The sequence below is a fragment of the Notamacropus eugenii genome, chromosome 2, assembly GCF_028372415.1.
Source record: "Notamacropus eugenii isolate mMacEug1 chromosome 2, mMacEug1.pri_v2, whole genome shotgun sequence".
Taxonomy (NCBI): domain Eukaryota; kingdom Metazoa; phylum Chordata; class Mammalia; order Diprotodontia; family Macropodidae; genus Notamacropus; species Notamacropus eugenii.
The window spans coordinates 69,848,029-69,866,307 of record NC_092873.1 but is presented as its reverse complement, the minus strand read 5'-3'; the positions used below and the strand labels follow the sequence as shown (position 1 = coordinate 69,866,307).

Genomic DNA, 18,279 nt, shown 5'->3' with positions numbered 1-18,279 from the left:
CATGTCCCACCTGATGCCTTACCTCACATTTCCTTTAGGAAGGCTCAGGTCCCATTCTAACCCAACAGAGGTGGCAACAGTTGGAGGGCGTGGCCATGTGTGGGGCAGTCCCTGCTGCTGCTGCTGCAGCTGCAGGTTTGGCTGGGATAGGATGTGATCATTGTCTCCTCAAGAGCCATTCAACAAATAATTGTGATTTTCCAGTTCTCCTGAAGAACTCAGAATGCCAGAGCTTCCAGAATGCCCAGAGCTCTGTTGGTGAATGGCCTCCCCCTTAAGAGAGCAGGGAGAAAGGCTCCTTGTCTGAGGCCTCCTGGGCTAGAAGACAGAAAGCCTAGTTCCCCCATAAGTCTGGTGGTTACTTGTAGGCCCAAAGCCCTAAGGAGGGCTGAGGGAGGGTCGGACCAGGCAGTTAGCCATCAATCTAGGGTTCAAGCAGACAGAGTACCTACACACACAGCAGAGGTTGTGGAGACATCCCCTGCCCTCAAGAACCTTGTGTCCAACCTTGCTGGATAGTCCAAGGCTCCATATCTGTGACTTTTGGGCTACCCTGCCTCTCTTTCCCTCCCACTCAGAGAACTAGAACAGGAAGTACAAAAGAAACAACAGTAAAACACCAACATATGACTAAGTCTAACATTATAAGCTGTTTTTCACTCCCATAGTTCCCCACTTCTGCAAAGAGAGAGAGAGGGATTATCATCCCTGCTTGTCTTCTGGGCCAAGCCTGGTCATTGCTGAGAAGCAGCTGATGGCTCCATACTGTCCAAAGCTTTGGACCTGGAGGCAGGAAGGTGTGAGTTCAAATCCAGCCTCACACATTTATTGACTGTGTGACCTGAGGCAAGTCACTTAACTACTGCCTGCCTCAGTTTCCTCAATTGCAAAATGGGAATAATAATAGCACCTATCTTGCAGGATTGTTGTGATAATGAAATCATATCTGTTAAAAGTGCTTAGCACAGTGCCTGGCACCTAGTAGGCTGATATAAATGCTGATTCCCTCTGTTCAGTTTCCTGGCCAACACTGCTCTCCCTGGTGCTGACAGGTCATTCAAAGGACTCACTGGGGTAGCTGCTGCCATTTCTGAGACCCTGCTCAGAGCACATGTCCCACAAGTTCCACAGGAAGAGCAAGGTGTTTCCAGCAGGGACCCTGCTCCTGACCTGGCCTTTCCAGATGGGGGTGGGGTGTGCCCTCACACTGACCTTGTGCTAGGTATCCATACTCAGATTCAGACAGGCTGATGGGGATGCAAAATCAGACAAGACACTGCTCAGGCAGCTGCTTAGAAATCACCAGCCAATACTTCAAATCCATCTTTGGGGTTCATTCAGGTCACTGACTTGTTTAATTGAAAGTGTTTTACTCTGATCATTAGCAGAGTGGCTCACTTAGTATGAAATCAGCCAACCAATCAATAAACATTTAGTAAGCACCTACTGTGTGCCATGTCTTGTGTTAAGTGCTGGGGATGCAGAAAGAGACAAGAGGCTTGCCCTGCCCTCCAGGAGCTTAGAATCTAACATTTAATTAGATCATCAGAATGCGGACACCCGCGTGTGTGTGTGTGTGTGTGTGTGTGTGTGTGTGTGTATACAAAGAAAACTATTTAGAGACTAAATTGTTTTTCCATCATGTCAGTCACATTTGACTCTCCATGACTCCTTTTGGGGTTTTCTTGGCAAAGACACTGGAGTGGTTTGCTATTTCTTTCTCCAATTCATTTTACAGATGAGGAACTGAGGCAGAATTAAGTGAGTGACTTGCCCAAGGTCACACAGCTAATGTCTGAGCCTGGATTTGGACTCATGAAGATGGGTTTTTCCCATTCCGACCCCAGAGCTTTACCCATCAGGCCCTCTCACCGCACCGCCCCGCCCCCCCTCCCGCCCCCAAATAGGAAATACCAAGCAGAAGGAAGGCACTGGAATTGAGAGGGGTTGGGGAAGGCTTCCCGGAGAAGGTGGCTTTTAAGGAGAGCCTTGAAGGAAGCCAGCCTCCAGGAAGCACAGAGGTCAGTAGTCGAGCAGAGGAGGAAGAACGTTCAGGCAGGGAGATGATGGCCCGAGATTATACCCCGAGCCCAGAGATGGGTCCAGGTGCTTGACTAAGCTCAGGAGTTGTGGGGTAGGGGCTGGTCGGCCTCGGGAAGGGCCGTTTGTACAGCACAATCCATGGTAGAAACCCTCCCCGTGCATTTTGTGGCTGCTTCCAAAGACCATCTACTGATGTGTCGGATGCCGAAGCCGATATCTTGTGTCTACGCCAGTCAGCAAGAACAGAGCCGCAGGGTGTCTTTTCTTCGAAGGCTTTGGGGCAGCCTTGGGGGGGCCGCCTTTGCTCCGGAAGCTTCCCTTCAGCCTGGGGAGGCTCGCGCGGCCTCCAGCGCCACGCCAGTTTTCATTCCGGGTTGGCTGGTTCCCTGATGTACAAACCCAAGACTCTCCCTTAATGTCCCCTCTCCATTTGGCTTTTTGCCTTCGGTCATTTCCCTGTTTGCCGTTCACTCCAGCCACCATATTGATAATTGATCCCTCTGCCCTCTGGGCTTCCTTGACCGGTTTTACTTTTTCCAGTTTTTCCACAAAGAGCTGTTAAGTCTGTATCCTTCCATCCTTGACTAAAACATCAATTTCCGAAATACAAGATGGTGGCGATGTGCCTTGGCGTATGTGACAAAGTTCTGGAAGTCATGGGCTGTAAGCTCCCTCTCTCAGTATGAACCCTCTCTGTGATAGCAGGCAGCCACCTGCTATCACAGGCAGCAGGTGCCAGGAAACAGCGCCCTCTTAGCCGGCCTTAAGAGGGGGACATTGTCTGGGTTCCAAGTCTTCATCTCCCTGGTGTCAGCCTTGCTCAGAGCCTGATCAGCAGGATTGTGTCGAGTTTCCAGGGAGGGCTCCTTAGAGGGGCTGGGAGAACGTCAGGGACAGGTGAGCAAAACAGTGAGGGACCGAAGGCCAACCAGGGGGCAGAAATGGGAGAACTTGGGTGGGGTGGGGAGGCAGGGGAGGGATGGGGACATGCTAGCTGTCTTCAAGGATTTGAAAGTTGTCATTTGGAAGAAAAAGTAAACTCTTTCTTCTTGGTCCCAAAAGACTGAAGCAGAGATCATGGGTCCAAGTGATAGGGAGATAGATGCTCTATGAAATCTATACTTCCTCACAGTTAGTTCTCTTCTATGGTGGAGGGGCCTGCTGCAGCAAGGAAGTCTTTCCAGTGGAGATGCAGAGAAGACTGCTATTACGAGGTAGGTTGGACAAGATGAGCTCCAAGGATTTCCTCAGACTGTGATTCTTACCAACATCCTTCCCCAAGTAACCATCCTTCTTCAAGTGCACCCCTCCCCCACCCTTGAGCACAGTCCTCACAGAGTGCACATCTACATAGGCACCTAATCACAAAATACTCCAGGTTAAGACACTCCAAAGAGAGCTGGCATAGAACTGGCATGAGGTTTCAAGCCCACCATTACCCCAAAGTGCAGAGGACCATAGTCAAGGAAGGACTCTAGAATGATAGTCACTTGAGGAAGGAATCACAGTCTCTGAGTAAGACTTTGGAGCTCATCTTGTCTAACCTACACAACATTAGGGGGCTTAAGTGTTAGCAGCTTAGAGCTGTCCTCAGATACCCTTTTTAATTGTAAGGGCAAAGATTTGATTAGTTGAATACCTGCTGAAGTCAGGGATGGTCTGGGTGCCTCATGACCGAGGATGAAGATGCCCGGGCCATTTGGTGGTGTGTGATGCACTGAATCCTCCCTCCTGGGTCCCTTCACCAGTCAGTATGAGCACTGCATTGGCCCCTTCATTGGCCAACCTCAACTTTAAATCGTTGAAATTTGTAATAGCTCATGATCCATAAAGTTTACCTCCAGAGGATGCAGAGCTGGTGCTGCCAATGCTCCCCTTGGCACAGCCATTGTTGCCCTGGGCATGCCCCAAAGGAAGCCCTCCTAGAAGCCATTCTCTTTCAGAGATCTGACTGAGTCCCTCAGACACGTAGCCTTGGCCATAGCTGCCAGAGTGGGGGGGTGGGGCAGAGCCACATGAATCAACCTCTACGTTCCAAGCACTCAAGCAATTCCACACTCCTAATCAGACAGATGTGGGACCACCAGAACATTCTTCCAGCCTTTAGAGAGTGATGAGCTGAGAAGCAGCTGGAGTCCATTTGGTTTGTAACCTGAATGAGATATGTCTCTCAGAAAGTGTTCTCACTGCAGTTTTCCTGCACACATAGCTTTATTCCTACATGGATATAGTTTCCTGTTTGCTGCCATAAAGGCATTTTCTTTAACTTTATTTAAAAAGTCTTCATTTACTTCATTTAAAAAGAGACCAGCCTTCATGGCCTGGAAATCCGTAGCTTAGTCCTCTCTGATCACCCTATCTCAGGGATCCAGACCAAGCTTCAAGATTCAGAGCTGGATGCGCTTCTGAGCTGCTTTAGTGGATGAGCTTCTCCTCCCCCGTCCCAGGAGTTCCCCATGCCAATGAAATTGTAGGTCTAGACCAAGAGGGAAAAACTATTTCTACCCAAGCATGTCATTATATAGAGAGAAAGTGATCCTGCAGCCAGGTGAATTTATTTTCTTATTTCTTTATTCTTTATTGTTTTTCATTTTTTGGTTTTTTCTTTTATTTCTTTTTAGTTTTAAACATTATTTTTTAATATTATTCTCCCTTTCATTTCTGATATTATTTGTGATTCCATCAACTCAGGTGGCCAAATTTATGTAGAGTAGATTGGATAAAAGTCCCATGTCTCAGTTGGACGGGCACTGCCCTGAGTACTTTACAAACACTCTCTCATTTGACCTTCACACTCCTGCAAGGCAGGTGCTGTCATTTTACAGGTGAGGAAATTGAGGCCAACAGGGTGAAGTGACTCACCCAGGGTCACATAGCTCCTAAGTGTCTGTGGCTGGATTTGAACTCAGATCTTTCTGACTCTACTATCTAGCTCTCTCCATTGTACCCCTGCAGTTACCTCTCATTAGTTCTTTATAAAGCTTACCCTTTCTTGCATCTAGAAATGTTTCTTTTCATTGGCACAATTCTCCTCTTTGGGTCCGAGAAAATGGTCCAAGGTGCTGGCTCCAGACTGTTTCCCGTTATCCCTGGATTTGTCAGGGACTCTCCCAGCGTGGGTCCAGGCAGTCTTGTGCACTCCAGGAGGGGTGCACTTCAGTGGGGGCTCCACAGGTCTCATCGGTTTTGAAGGGAACATTTTGTAGGGGGTGAACAGAGAGGGTTCAGATGTAACTGGTGGATTTCCTCTGGAGAATGAAGGTTTGGGGAGAGTTGTCTTAGGCTGGAGCTCTCCCATGGGCCGCTCTTGGGGTGAGTGTCCCTGCTGGCCAGCTGGGTCAGGGTTAGCAGTGCTGCATTCCCAGGACCACACAAGGAGCCCATCCCTGATGGTAGAGGCTGGCACGGAGCAGAGATGCTGCTCGGGGCACCCAGGGGCTCCCAGCTCTTCAATGCATCTTCTGTGGTCCCCAGGTACTCGCCGATTCCGTGGCCCGCCTGATAGTGGAGAAGTTCAGTGACCTGACGGACAACTTCACGTCCCCCCATGCTCGGCGAAAAGTGCTTTCTGGCGTTGTCATGACGACAGGTAGGCTCCTCATTGGGCCGGTGGAGGAGCTCGGCATCCTCTTGTCTGGTGGCCTGGGTGGGGACTGGAAAGGGGCACAGAGGCCGAGCAGGGGAGAAGGGATTTGCCTGGTAAATATTGGGGTCTCTTCTTTTCAATTAAGTAAGGTGGTGGGGTGAGCAAGGGGGAGGAGTCTCACTGGATCTTAAAAGGGCGACTTATTTGTCCACCCACGAAAGAAAATCCTTCCCGTGGACAGCCAGGGCCACGTGCTGCACCGTCTTTAGCAACATCGGGGAAACAAGCCTGGTCCCTGCTTGTTGGTAGTTCGACTTTGTGCCGAGTGCTTCCCCGCTAAAAACTTGGGAGGTATGCAGTGCAAGGCCAACTGACCCCATTTCACAGAGGAGGACACTGAGCCTCTGAGAGGTGCATGTCTTGCCCTCAGTATCCAGAGCCTTCCTGCTGAACCACCCTTGTACCTTTGTTTTTCCAAAGGCACTCCCTCCTCCTTGTACCCCAAGAGTCCTTCTAGGCCATGGGGAGCGCAAGTCTATTGAGAACAACAGGTTGACTTTAAAAAACTCTCTGGGGAGGGTGAGGTAAGGAGACGGGAGGAGAGAGTGAGGGAGGAGAGAGGAGAGACAGTGACGAAAAGACTTAAAGAGAGGAGAGAGAGGGAGAGAGAGAGAGAGGAGAGAGAGGCACAGAGGAGAGAGAAGAAGGGAAGAAAGAGAGGGAGAGAGGAGAGAGAGGGAGGGAAAGAAGAGAGGAGTGATAGTGACAAAGATACATAAAGAGAGGAGAGGGGTAGAGAAGAGAGAGGTATAGAGGAGAGAGAGGAAGGGAAGAAAGAGAGGGAGAGAGGAGAGGGAGGGAGGAGAGAGAGAGGGAAGGAGACAGGGAGGGAAAAGTAGGGAGGGAGGAGAGAGGAGAGGGAGGAACATGAAAGGGAGAGATGGAGAGAGGAGAGACAAAGAAAGGGAAGAAGGAGGGATGGAGAGAAAGAAAATGTGAGAATACACCTTTGAATATAGGTGCATTTTCATTTTCATCTGTGGCTGCTTGTTTTGTAAAAGGATTACTTTTTTTACTGAGGAGAACAAAGGCTTGCTAACATTCTCTATAGAAGCATTTTTCACAGGCTGTTCAACTTTCCTTAGAATTCCTCAAGCCATAGATTAGGGAGAGAATTGTTGGCAGCTGGCTGTGGACTGCTCAGGGGGATTTTCCAACTTCTGACAGGTTGAAGTAGGTGATTCTGTTCCACCCAGAAACCGCCCTTCCTAAATGGGCTGCCACCTGAGTAGCCTCCTGGATAAGCCCAAGAGATTTGGCAGGAGATCACAGACACAGCTTGGCCAGTGCCTCAGTTTCCAGGACTGTCATTTTGTTATTCAAATGGTTGGAGCTGAGAGAATAAGGCCAAGCACTGGAGGGATTGATTTACAACCTCACAGGGCATGACTTGACTTTAAAAATGAGTTTGTGTCTCTGGAGGTTCAGTTGTTCTGTATTTTGACCCAGCAGTAGGTTTAAGGTTTTGGGAGAGAACAGGGCAGGGGCAGGAGACATGACCTAACTTTAAATGAGTTTGTGTCTCTGCCAAACTAAGACCTGAGAAAGATCTTAGCTTGAAAAGGCCAAGTTCCACCCCTTCCAGGAGAAAGTGAGACTGGTGACTTTGCACAGCCCTGCCTCACTTAAGTTCAGTTCACTTGCATGTCATAGCATCACCTTCTCAATGCCATGGTCCTCTTCGGAAACAAAGTCAAACAAGTCACAAAGCCAATGGGAGCCCCCAAAGTGATGTGACTGGTCTTAATGATGGTTTGCTCTGTGTGCAAAGAAGGGTGCTTGGTGCATTGCAGCCGAATCCATTCCTGAGCTCCCCAAAGAGTTCCCCCGCATACTGTGAACCATTCATTTGTGTGCCATTTTAGGTCTTGGTGGGCCTTGACCTGCATTAGTGGTTTTGTAAAAACCAAAGTGGAACCTGATCCAGTCCAGGAGCTTGGCTTGTGGGATGAATCTCCAAGATAACAAGTCATCCCTGGAGTTAGCCAGTCATCAGAGAATGGGAATGGAGTGTCCGGATGTGTAACCATCCTGGTTGAGACCACAGACTACTAACTGAAAATGTCTTTGGTTCCCAGGCACGGATGTCAAAGATGCCCAGGTGATAAGCGTCTCCACAGGAACCAAATGCATCAATGGAGAGTACATGAGTGATCGTGGCCTGGCCCTAAATGACTGTCATGCAGAAATCATATCTCGGAGATCTCTGATTCGGTTCCTTTACACACAGCTTGAACTTTTCTTGAGGTCAGTTCAGTCCTATACAGCTTAAGACAGTTGACCTTTGGGAGGTTGTTCCCTGCCCCCAGAGTAGCTCAGAACAGTGGCAATGGAAACAGTAACATTCAGAGTGCAGACAAGATCTACCGAACGAAGCTTCAGAAGTGGAAGGAAGAGGGGGATGTGGGCCAAGCCATCTATCATCTCAGCGTTTAACCAGTTTTGCTTCTATAACAATTGTGTAAATTTGCCTTCTCTCATTAGAATAGTTTGGTACTGGTAATGAAATAGAGAAATCAGTGGAAAAGATTAGATAGAGGACAGACAGTAGCAAATGAACTCAGTTTTTGATGAACCCAAAGATCCCACTTCTGGATTAAGAACTCACCATGTGAGCAAAAATGCTGAGAAAACTGGAAAGCAACATAGCAGAAACTAGGCATAGACCAGTATCTTACACCATATAGCAAGGCACACTCCAAATGGGCACATGACTTACACATAAAAGTTAACATCATAAAAAATTAGAGGATCAAGGAAGAAATTACTTTTCAGATCTGTGGATAGAGGAACAATTCATGCTTAGACAGGGCAGAGAGATCACAGAATATAAAATGGACAATTTTGATTTCACAAAATTTTTAAAAATTGCACAAACAAAACTATTGCAAAAATAGAAAAATATTTGCAGCAGGATTCTATGATAAAGGTTTCATATACAAGTTGTATACAGAACTGAATCAAATTTATAAGAATAAGAGCTATTCTCCAGTTATATATGGTCAAAGGATACGAATGAGTAGTTTTCAAAGGAAGAAACCCAAGCTATCTATAGTCATATGAAAAATTATCTAAATCATTAATAATTAGAGAAATGCAAATTAAAGTAACTCTGAAGTTCTATCTCACATCCATCAGATTAGCAAAATTGGCAAAAAAGAAAATGACAGATATTGGAGTGGCTGTGGGAAAACAGGTACTTATTCTGTTGGGGAAACTTTGGATTTGTCTAGCCATTCTGGAAAGCAGTAGGAGACATGGTCAAAGAATTAATAAACTGTACAGACCTTTAACTGAGTGGTACTACTAGGCCTATCACCCCAAAGAAATTAAAGGAGGAGGAAAAGGAGCCATGTCTACAAGATTACAAAGAAGAGCATTTCTTTTGTGCTGGCAAAACACTAGAAACCAAGTGAGTGCTCATCAACTGGGGAATGGCTTCATAAATCATGTTATATAAGTGCAATACAATACTATTGTGCCATATGAAATAATGAAAGGAATGGTCTTAGAGAAACCTGGGAAGACTTGTCTGAACTGATGCAGAGTGAACTTATTAGCAGAACCAGGATAACTGTTTATACAAAATATCAATATTGTAGAGAAAATCCACTTTGAAAGATTAAGCACTCTGCTCAGCATAATGACCAACCACAATTCCAGAGGAACCATGATAAAGCATGCTCATTACCTTCAACCAGAGAAGGGATGGACTCAGAATGCGGTATAGAGAGACAAAGTTTTATCTTTTGGGAATTTGTTTTGCTGGATTATGAATATTTGTTACAAGGCTTTGGTTTGGTTTCTTCTATGGGGAAGGGAGTGGAGAGAGAGGAAATGAATGTTTTAATTAAAAACATTTTAATTTAATTTAAAAATAAATGTAGCTTGGTGCTGTAGTCCTAGGGAAAATGAAAAAGGAAAAGTTCCTTACATAAGGAGGCTATGGCCACTGGCAGATGGGCAGTGGGAGTGAGACTTTAGCAGAAGGCCTGGCTGGGTGTGAACTCAAGCATGAACTGCCAACATTCTTATCCCACAAAGGATTCTCTCCATCTCCTGAAGGTCCAGTGTGGTCCACCATCCCTCAGCAGTGGCTTTGCCTTGATTTCAGCTTTGCTCTGTTTCAGTACAAGAGAGGACCAACAGAGATCCATTTTCATGAAATCCCAGCGTGGAGGCTTCAGGCTCAAGGAGACGGTCCAGTTTCATCTCTACATCAGCACCTCTCCATGTGGAGATGCCAGGATCTTCTCACCCCATGAGGCGGCACAAGATGGTAGGTGACTCCTCTTAGTGATGTACAGAGCTGCTAGACGTAGTCTATGAAGGCCCTGACAGCCTATATTGGGCTAAATCAATCTAATTAAGATCACCTATTAGACAGAGCAAGCACTCCCGGGAAGTGGAGCGTTGCTTTCTAGCTTGTTTCTGCAGGCTGGTTTACCTACAATTAAATGAGCTTTTGGGGACGATCTCAGAGTCCAAGAGTGGATGCTAGAACATGAAGTCCTTGATATTTCCAAAAGAAACACTGAATCAAGGGAATGCCTCACCATTTTGACCAGGACAGGGACAGACTGAACTGCTCAACCTGCTTCCTCAAGATACTTCCCACTGGCCTGATCTGGGCATGGTTTTGCAGTAAGGACAGTGGGTCTCCTTTCCTGGAAGGCTGCGCCTGCCTCACCTCAGCCTTTGTCTCTTTCAGATCAAGCAGACAGACACCCAAACAGGAAAGCAAGAGGCCAGCTCCGGACCAAGATCGAGTCTGGGGAGGGGACCATTCCCGTGAGGTCCACAACGACCATCCAGACGTGGGACGGGGTACTCCAGGGTGAACGGCTGCTTACCATGTCCTGCAGTGACAAGATTGCCAGGTGAGCCGGGCCATGGGCTCCATCATCTTCACTGGCAAAGAGCTGGAAACCCAGGTGGTAGAGGGTTCCCCACTGCCTGCACCTGCCTGGATGGGGACGCAGGTGCAGGAGAGCCAGATGATGTCAGGCATCCATTTCTTCTGCTCTGCCCTGGGCTCGGTGCACCCTCCTCCCCCATGGCCCCATATACACAAGAGTGACAGTCACATTGCTCTGGCTTTCCTTGTGGGTCTTAGGGCACTTGGCCTTCTCTGAGCAGCAACATTCAGGGAATGGCCTCCAGGTGTTGGGAAGACTTCGATTGTCCTAGAAAACTGCTCACAGTCTGTTCCCTCTCTCTATTCAGAGAGGACAATGGCCATGTACAGCTAGCACTTGGATTTGGACATTCTGTGTCTCACTTACTGAGACATTTTTGAAAACTGGTATCTGGGAAGGCTGGGGGGAAGGGAGGAAAGCTTCTCTTAACACCACACTGTCACCGAAAGTCAATTCTGGATTGATGAGATCTCATAGTATTTCTGCCCTGGTTGCCCTCTGGGTAGTTGTTGTCACATAGACTGGTTTCCCATACACACTCCTAGCTCACATTGGGATAGGAATAGAAGGCAGAGAAAGACAGAGAAAAGTGGGGGAGAGAGAGAGAGAGACAGATGAGGGAGATAGACAAAGAAAGGTGAGAGGGAAAGAGACAGAGAGAGAAAGGTGGAAGAGAGGGACAGGGACAAAGAGAAACAGGTGGGGGAAAGAGGTGGGAGAGATCAACAGAAAAAGATGGGAGGGAAAGAGCAGATAGAGAGAGACAGGTGGGGGAGAGAGGGACAGAGAGACAGATGGGAGGGAGAGGGACAGAGAGAGAGTACTGATTAAGTGTTTACTCTTACAAGTCTGTCAGAACCTGTTGTGCGCAGAGAGGCAAGCTCTTTGTGATGTCATCTCCATCAGATATCGCCTCCAAGTTTGCCCCAAATGGAAACCTCATTTATGGCCTGAGTCAGCACAATCCACCACAATCCTGGACGCTTTCCAGTCTCCTCGGGTCTGCCTCGCTCTCTCTTTGGTCATTTCTTCCCAACATGAGACGGTGGCCCTTTCGTCCCCTTCCCGCCATGGCGTTTGTCCTCTGCATCTGCAGACCTTTGTTTTTAGCCCTCCCTGCTTCTCCCAGTCTGCCCTGCCCTCGGCCCCTGTCCCACTCTTTCCAACCCAGGGAACCTGCTCTCTCCCTTTCACCATCTGGCGCAGCCTGGCTTCCTGCCTCTCTCTTAAAGGTCCCTCCCACTGTTTGCACCCCAACGGTGCGCTTCTTCTCGTTGGTGACAATTGCCTGAAGAGCTTCCCTTTGCTGGGTTAGCTAGAGCAGCCGCTGCCCCTGCCTTCATAGAAACTTATCTAAACATCCGACTTCCGACTCAGCTCTCCAGGCTCCCTTTTCTCTGTGTAGTTCCAGTGTGTAGCACGCAGCAGGTACTTAATAAATGCTTTTTGGTGCCATTCTGCGCATCTGCACCCTTGGTCAGAGACCAGCCCCTCGGCTTCATTTCTTAGGCTAAGGTCTGGGCAGGCTCTCTCGCCCGGGCCAAAGGAGGGGAGGCCCATGCGCCCTATTGCTATGACTTTGGTTGGTCCGGATTTCCTGCCCCCTCCCGTCTCCACATTGTGCTCTTCCTCCTCCTTGGAATTCCTCAGCTCTGGGTTCCTTCTGACGCTTTCAGAGGAGGAAGCTCAGGTAGAGAAATGAAAGACGTTCTTCCTTCGTACGGGGAGGGGAAGGGGGAAGGGGAGGCAGAACCTTCCCCTCCTCCCTTGGGCAGCCTCCAGATCAGCGGATGGGGCCTCGGACCTTGTTAGGAGCTGCATTCAGGGCCGGTGATGACAGGCTCCTTACGTTTGGGGGCACTGCAGGGGACCCTACAGAGCCATCTACCCCAGTCCCAGCCTGAACAACCATTAAGTCGACAAATTGGGGAACATCCACTGGAAGGACCAGAAGTGACTCATTGGTTGCTGTTTTCTATTTCTAGAAAGCCATTCCTTCCCAGCCCCACAGGCTACCATGACCCTCCCCTCAAAGTCTGTCATCGGAAAAGTCTTGTTTTCCTAAGCAGAAGTTGGTTAGAAAGTAAAGGGTTGGCAGCTTCCGGATCTACTCATCAGGACTCTCCCAGGGCCATCCACACTCATTGGATCAGTGCTGAATCCTTGGCACCTGCATGACCCTTCCTGAGCAGACCTGCACACCTCTTGGGGCTCAGTTTCCTTGCCTGTAAAATAAGGGGGTTTGAAGGGGGTCTCTTAGGTGCTTCCAGAGCTCCTTGGGGAGGCTCTAAGGAGGGGGCATGGCCTTGCAGAAGCAGTTCTGCTGTTGGGGACATGACAGTGTCTCAGGGTCAGGAGAGAATGGATGGTTCTTGGCTGTAGCTTGTTTACAAGTTGCCAGGATGGCGAGCTCAGAAGGACGACCACTCCAACCAGAAGTCCCTTGTCAGAGCCTTGGGGCATAGTTCAGTCTCAAGGGTCAATCTGTGTCTGGGAGAGTTGCATTGGAGGCCGGTCTTGGCCCCATCTGGGTCTCAGGTCCATTTGGCCAGAAGCACATTAGCCAAAGGAGCCTCCTTGTCCTGTCTCTGCATCCTCTCTCACTCTGGACCTGTGTGGATGCCATTCACCCAGGAGCTTGCCCTCTCTGATGATTACACTGCTCAGTTTATAGAATGTCTCATAAACATGAATTCCCCCCTGCCTCCTCCCAGGACTGGGGAAGCTACCCCTTACTAGGGCTTCCCAAGCACGGTTTTATCCTGTCCTCCCGGCTGGCAGGAGAGATCCCAGCAGCATCCTAACAGCACAAGCTGAAACCTGCTCCCCAAATGCCTTGGACCCTCCTTCCCCTGGGTGCCCGAGACCAAAGCACCAGAAAGTCATTCAGATTCTGGTCTGTGAGCAAGTGATTCACATCCCAGGCAAACCTGAGACCTAAAGTCCTAGGGCCCCTTTCCCTGTGGCCCTGGCTGGATGCCTGTTCTCCTCATGACCAGGACCCAGGCCCTCAGTAATGCTCACCCACATTTTCTTGTCTGGGAATTGCTGGGAACCTGGGTTTATTTCATGTGTTCTTCATTTTAACATCCAATGAGAAGACTGAATCTCCAGGATTCATGCTGCTGCCATGTTGGTGTGAATCACTGGGACTGGTGGATTTGAGGTATAGTATTAAGTGACTGGTTCTGGGGGTGGCAGCTGGAAGTTGGACCAGTCACCTCTCAGTTATTGACAGTTGTCCATGGTGCCAGAGCTTCTGGGAGGAAGGGTCCTGGGGACTTGTTCCTCAAAGACAATGTATGAACCCATTACTCTTTCCTGACAAGTGAGGTCAGCAGAGCCAGCATATTCTCAGCCGCCCTTTTCGGGGCTTCTGGGGCTTGTTCCTATCTTGCGTTTTGTGCTAGGATGTCCCAGTTTAGTCCTCAGGCCAGAAATAACTTCATTTTTCTTTTGAAAAGGGGATAAGGAACAATCCAAGCTCTGTCTGAGTGGCCTGTGGAGTTGGCAGAGGGTTGGTTTGCTTCCTTCAGTTTCTCCCCCTACCCTTCCAAAGTTCAGTGGATGAGCTGTTCAGTCAGCACACCCACCATCTTTTCCAAGGGGAAGAAGAAATGGGAAGGACTCTGACTCTTATTCGAATTCCTGCCCAGATCCTTTCTGGAGTGGAAGGGATGCCACTTTCCTAGGGAGCAGACCAGCTGTTATTAGTTATGCAGCTTCTTAACTGAGATACGATTGTAGGAGAACTAGCCTTTCCCCCAAAGAAATCCTTCGTAAACTCCTCAGGTTTACTAGACCCACCCAAACCAAACCTCTAAATGGAGGAGAAGCCAAGCCAGAACCTGGGGATCAGAATTATGCAAGCCTATCCCCTCATGGCCTGCCCTTGTGGATTGATTGACATAGTCCCTTCGCTGTTCTGGCTGCCTTCCTCTGAGCACACCAGGTTTTCCATGACCTTTCTAAAGCATGCTGTCCTGCACTGATGCCAGGCCTCCCTCCAGAGAGGCCAAGCCCCAAGCCTTCGGCCCTCCATGGAAAATCCTTCTGGGGATGTCAGTCCACAAACGACTAGGCTTTGGGTCCAACTATTTAGCTGATTCTGAAAGCACCAGCCCCTTCACAATTTTCTGGCCCTTGTCTCTGTCCTTGCTACAAGACTAGCAGGAGAGTCTCTGTCAAATGCTAAATTTGTTCCCAGAGCTCTGTGATTCCATTTTCCTCTGCCTGGAGGCAAAAGAGGGAGCAGCAAATAGGTCAGAATGGTGGGAGTGGTGGTGACTAACCAGCTTGGGAAGATCCTCTAGGGCTTTAAATGCCAGACAGAAACATTGGTGTTTAATCCTGGGGGCAACATAGAGCCACAGACCTGTTCTTTAGAAATATCAGTTTGGCGATTTGGGGAAAGATAGACTGGAGAGGGGAGGAAGGAATGCAGGAAGAACAATTATTGGGCTATTTCAACAGACTGAGTGGTGAGGGTCTGAACTAAGGCAGTGGCTAAGCAAGTAGAATGAAGGGGACAGGTGTGAGAATCCACCATATCTGTGGTTGAATTGGATATGAGGGGAGAGACAATGGAGAGTCAGGAGTGACTGTAAATTGTCAACTTTGGGGACTGGAAAAAGGATGGTGCCCATGAGAGAAATAGGGAAGTTCCAAAGAAGGGCCTATGTATGGGGAAAGAGAATGTGCTTTGTTTTAGATATGCTGAATTCAAGGAGCCAGTGAGGGATATGAGAGGAGCCATCCAGGGGGCAGTTGAAGCTGTGGGATAGAGGAAGCTAAGAGCAAGAGATGCCTTCTTGAGAGCCATTTGTATAAAGGTAATATTTGAATTCACGGGGCAGATGGAATCACTGAGAGCATGTGGAGAGAAGAGGGCCTAGGACAGAGTCTTGAGGTACAGCCAGGTCGTTGGCGGGATGTGGATGATGGTCCTATACAGGAGTCTGAGAAGGAGCAGTCCCATTGGCAGTGGGGGAATGAAGAGAGAATAAGCTTCATGAAAACTTTTAGAAGAAAGACTTTCCAGAAGGAGATGGGGAAGAAAGGTCAATCAAGAGCCATGGGATACTACAGAGGGTCCAAGAAGAATGAAGACAGATAAAGCCATTTGATTTAGCCATTAAAACTCAATCTTCATGACCTTGGAGAGAGATACTTGTGTAGAGTGGTGAGTATGAAAGAGATTGTGAGTGAGGAAGTGAAAGAAGAGGAAGTAGAGCCATGAACAGCCTCCTCTAGTAGTTCGACTATGAAAGCGAAGAGAGATATAGGCTAATAGCCTGAGGGAATGGAGGGTCCCAGCAAGAGTTTTTAAGGATGGTGAGATCTGGACACATTCATAGGCATCATAGTGACTAGAGAGACTGAAAATTGGGGAGAAAAGAGGGAATAATTAGGAGAAAGGAGGGGGTAAAAACAAGAGGAGTCCAACAAGGTTTGACTTTGGCAAGGAGATGAGCCACCTATTCATCAGAGATTGAAGCAAAGGAGAAAACAGACCGTGCTGTTGAGGGTATTTGAGATGGCCTAGGGCCTAGATCAAGGAAAGTGTTTGCCAGACTTTGAGAAGAGAAGGCTGAGGACAGTCAGAGGGGAAGAGTCACTGGGGCCAGAGTTACAGTCAGGTTTTTCCACAGGATTAGAGTTTGTAATAAAACTTTAGGTTTGAGCTTTGAATTTCTATCCACTGATTTAGCGTCTTATCTAATTGTTACTGGGATAAGATTATATAGGATCAGGGGTGCTGGTGCCTGATCAAATAGTGATTATGATGAAAACATAATCCTGGCAAAACATTAGGGTTTATTAAAATGAAATCATGATAAATGGCCCTGTCTCTTTGCTTCTGGGAAATTGCCCGGGTCAGTGTTGAAGGCTCAGGGGATATTCATGGTGGCTGTGTTTTCCTATGTCAGCTTTCACAGATGATGTGGGTGAGTGAGTACCCCTGGGGCAGAGAGGGGAGCAGGTGCCTCTTGTCACCAGCTTGTCCCATGATCACATTATGGAAGGACTCGGGAGGGTTGTCTTTGATGGTTTGATTTGGAGATGTATGTTCAGAACTTCTAGAAGTGCCAGGATCCCAGGTCTAGAGCCAGAAGGGTCACAGAGGACCAAGGACATGTCCCACAGCAGGCAGGGTATTGGTGTCAGGATTAAAACCCAAGTCCTCTCCTTTGAGAGTCAAACCTTGTTCTACCATCACTCTGTCCTTTGGTAGTTTGGCAGTTTCAGGTGGGTCCACAGGGCAGCAGCATCTGGGGGCACTTGCCACTACCACTCCCAGATCTTGCCAGTGTATAGGGACAGGGAACATGTCTCAGTATGCTTTGTGTCTCTGCTTATACCCAACAGCCAATAATGGAGCCCCAAGATGTGAGGAATTGAATTAGATTTATTATTTAAACTGCTGCACATCTGAAATAGCAACTCACATTTGTGTGACCCTTTAAGAGCTATCAAGCACTATCTAAGGTCAGGAAGACACGTAGTACTATGTCCATTTTATGGACTTAAAAAACACCTGAAGCTCAAGGAGGTACCCCACCCCCCCACCAAGGCATTCGACTTGTCTAGAGTCACAGTCTTAGAGATGGCAAGGACCTCAGGGGTCATCAAGTCCAACCTGTCCTTGAATGAGAATACCCTCTATGACATCCTGACAGACAGGAAGACCTCTGTGGGGTCCCACTGCCCTTCAGTATAGTTCATTTGACTTGAGTATGGGAGGAAGCTTTTCTGGCATTGAGCCCAAGCTGTCTGTAATATCCACTCCCTCTCATTCTGCCTTTAGGTGAAACCAAATCATTTCAATCCCTTTTACAGGTGACAGATCCTCACATACACAAAGACACTTATGTCCCTATAGGCTCAGCATCCCACATTTCTTTGACCAGTCTTCATGGACCCAAGACCTTTCAGCTTTCTCTTTGCTGGGTGGTTTCTGGCTTATCAATGTGCTTCCCAAAATGTCTTCATAAGATAGATGTTATAGATCGCTCATTTTTCAGTCATGTTTCTCCATGAACCTATTTGTTTTTTGTTGTTGTTTTTTTTTTTTTGGCAAAGATACTGGAGTGGTTCACCATTTCCTTTTTCAGCTCATTTTATAGATGAGGAAACTGAGGCAAATAGGGTGAAGTGACTTGCCCAGGGTCACACAGCTGGTAATTGTCTGAGGCCAGATTTGAACTCACCAAGATGAGTCTTCCTGACTCCAGATCTGACACTAAGATAGAAAGTTTGTGTCAGAAGTAGATTCCAGCTCAGATCTGAAGTCTGTCACTTTGCCAGGAGCCCCTTGGTGCTACTTCCAACCTCATCCTGCTATTGGGCTAAATGTTTCTAATTTTTCCTCTTTAGAAGTTAAAATTAATTAGGGGCTGCTTGGTGGCCCAGTGGATAGGGTGCCAAGCCTGGAGTCAGGAAGACCTGAATTCAAATCTGTCCTGAGACGCTTTCTAGCTGTGTGAGCCTGGGCATGTTCTGTAAGCTCTATTTTCTTCAGTTTCCTCATCTGTAAAATGGGGACAGTAATAGCCCCTCCCTCTCAAGGTTGTCATGAGAATCAAATGATGTAATTCTTGTAAAGCACTTAGCACAATGTCTGGCACATAGTCAGCTCTGAATCAATGTTAGCTCTTATTAGTAAAATTA

At 48.0% G+C, this 18,279-nt stretch overlaps 1 protein-coding gene across 6 annotated transcripts in view; it reads left to right on the top strand.

The window, feature by feature from the left end:
* Nucleotides 1-18,279, top strand: part of ADARB1 (adenosine deaminase RNA specific B1) — a 186,968-nt gene that overhangs the window by 134,951 nt on the left and 33,738 nt on the right. For all 6 annotated transcript variants that reach the window (XM_072640837.1, XM_072640832.1, XM_072640834.1 and 3 more), the window contains 4 exons: nucleotides 5,518-5,632; nucleotides 7,768-7,936; nucleotides 9,820-9,968; nucleotides 10,401-10,569. In XM_072640837.1, coding sequence (XP_072496938.1) covers nucleotides 5,518-5,632; nucleotides 7,768-7,936; nucleotides 9,820-9,968; nucleotides 10,401-10,569 — 602 coding nt within the window. The remainder of the gene's footprint in view (nucleotides 1-5,517; nucleotides 5,633-7,767; nucleotides 7,937-9,819; nucleotides 9,969-10,400; nucleotides 10,570-18,279) is intronic.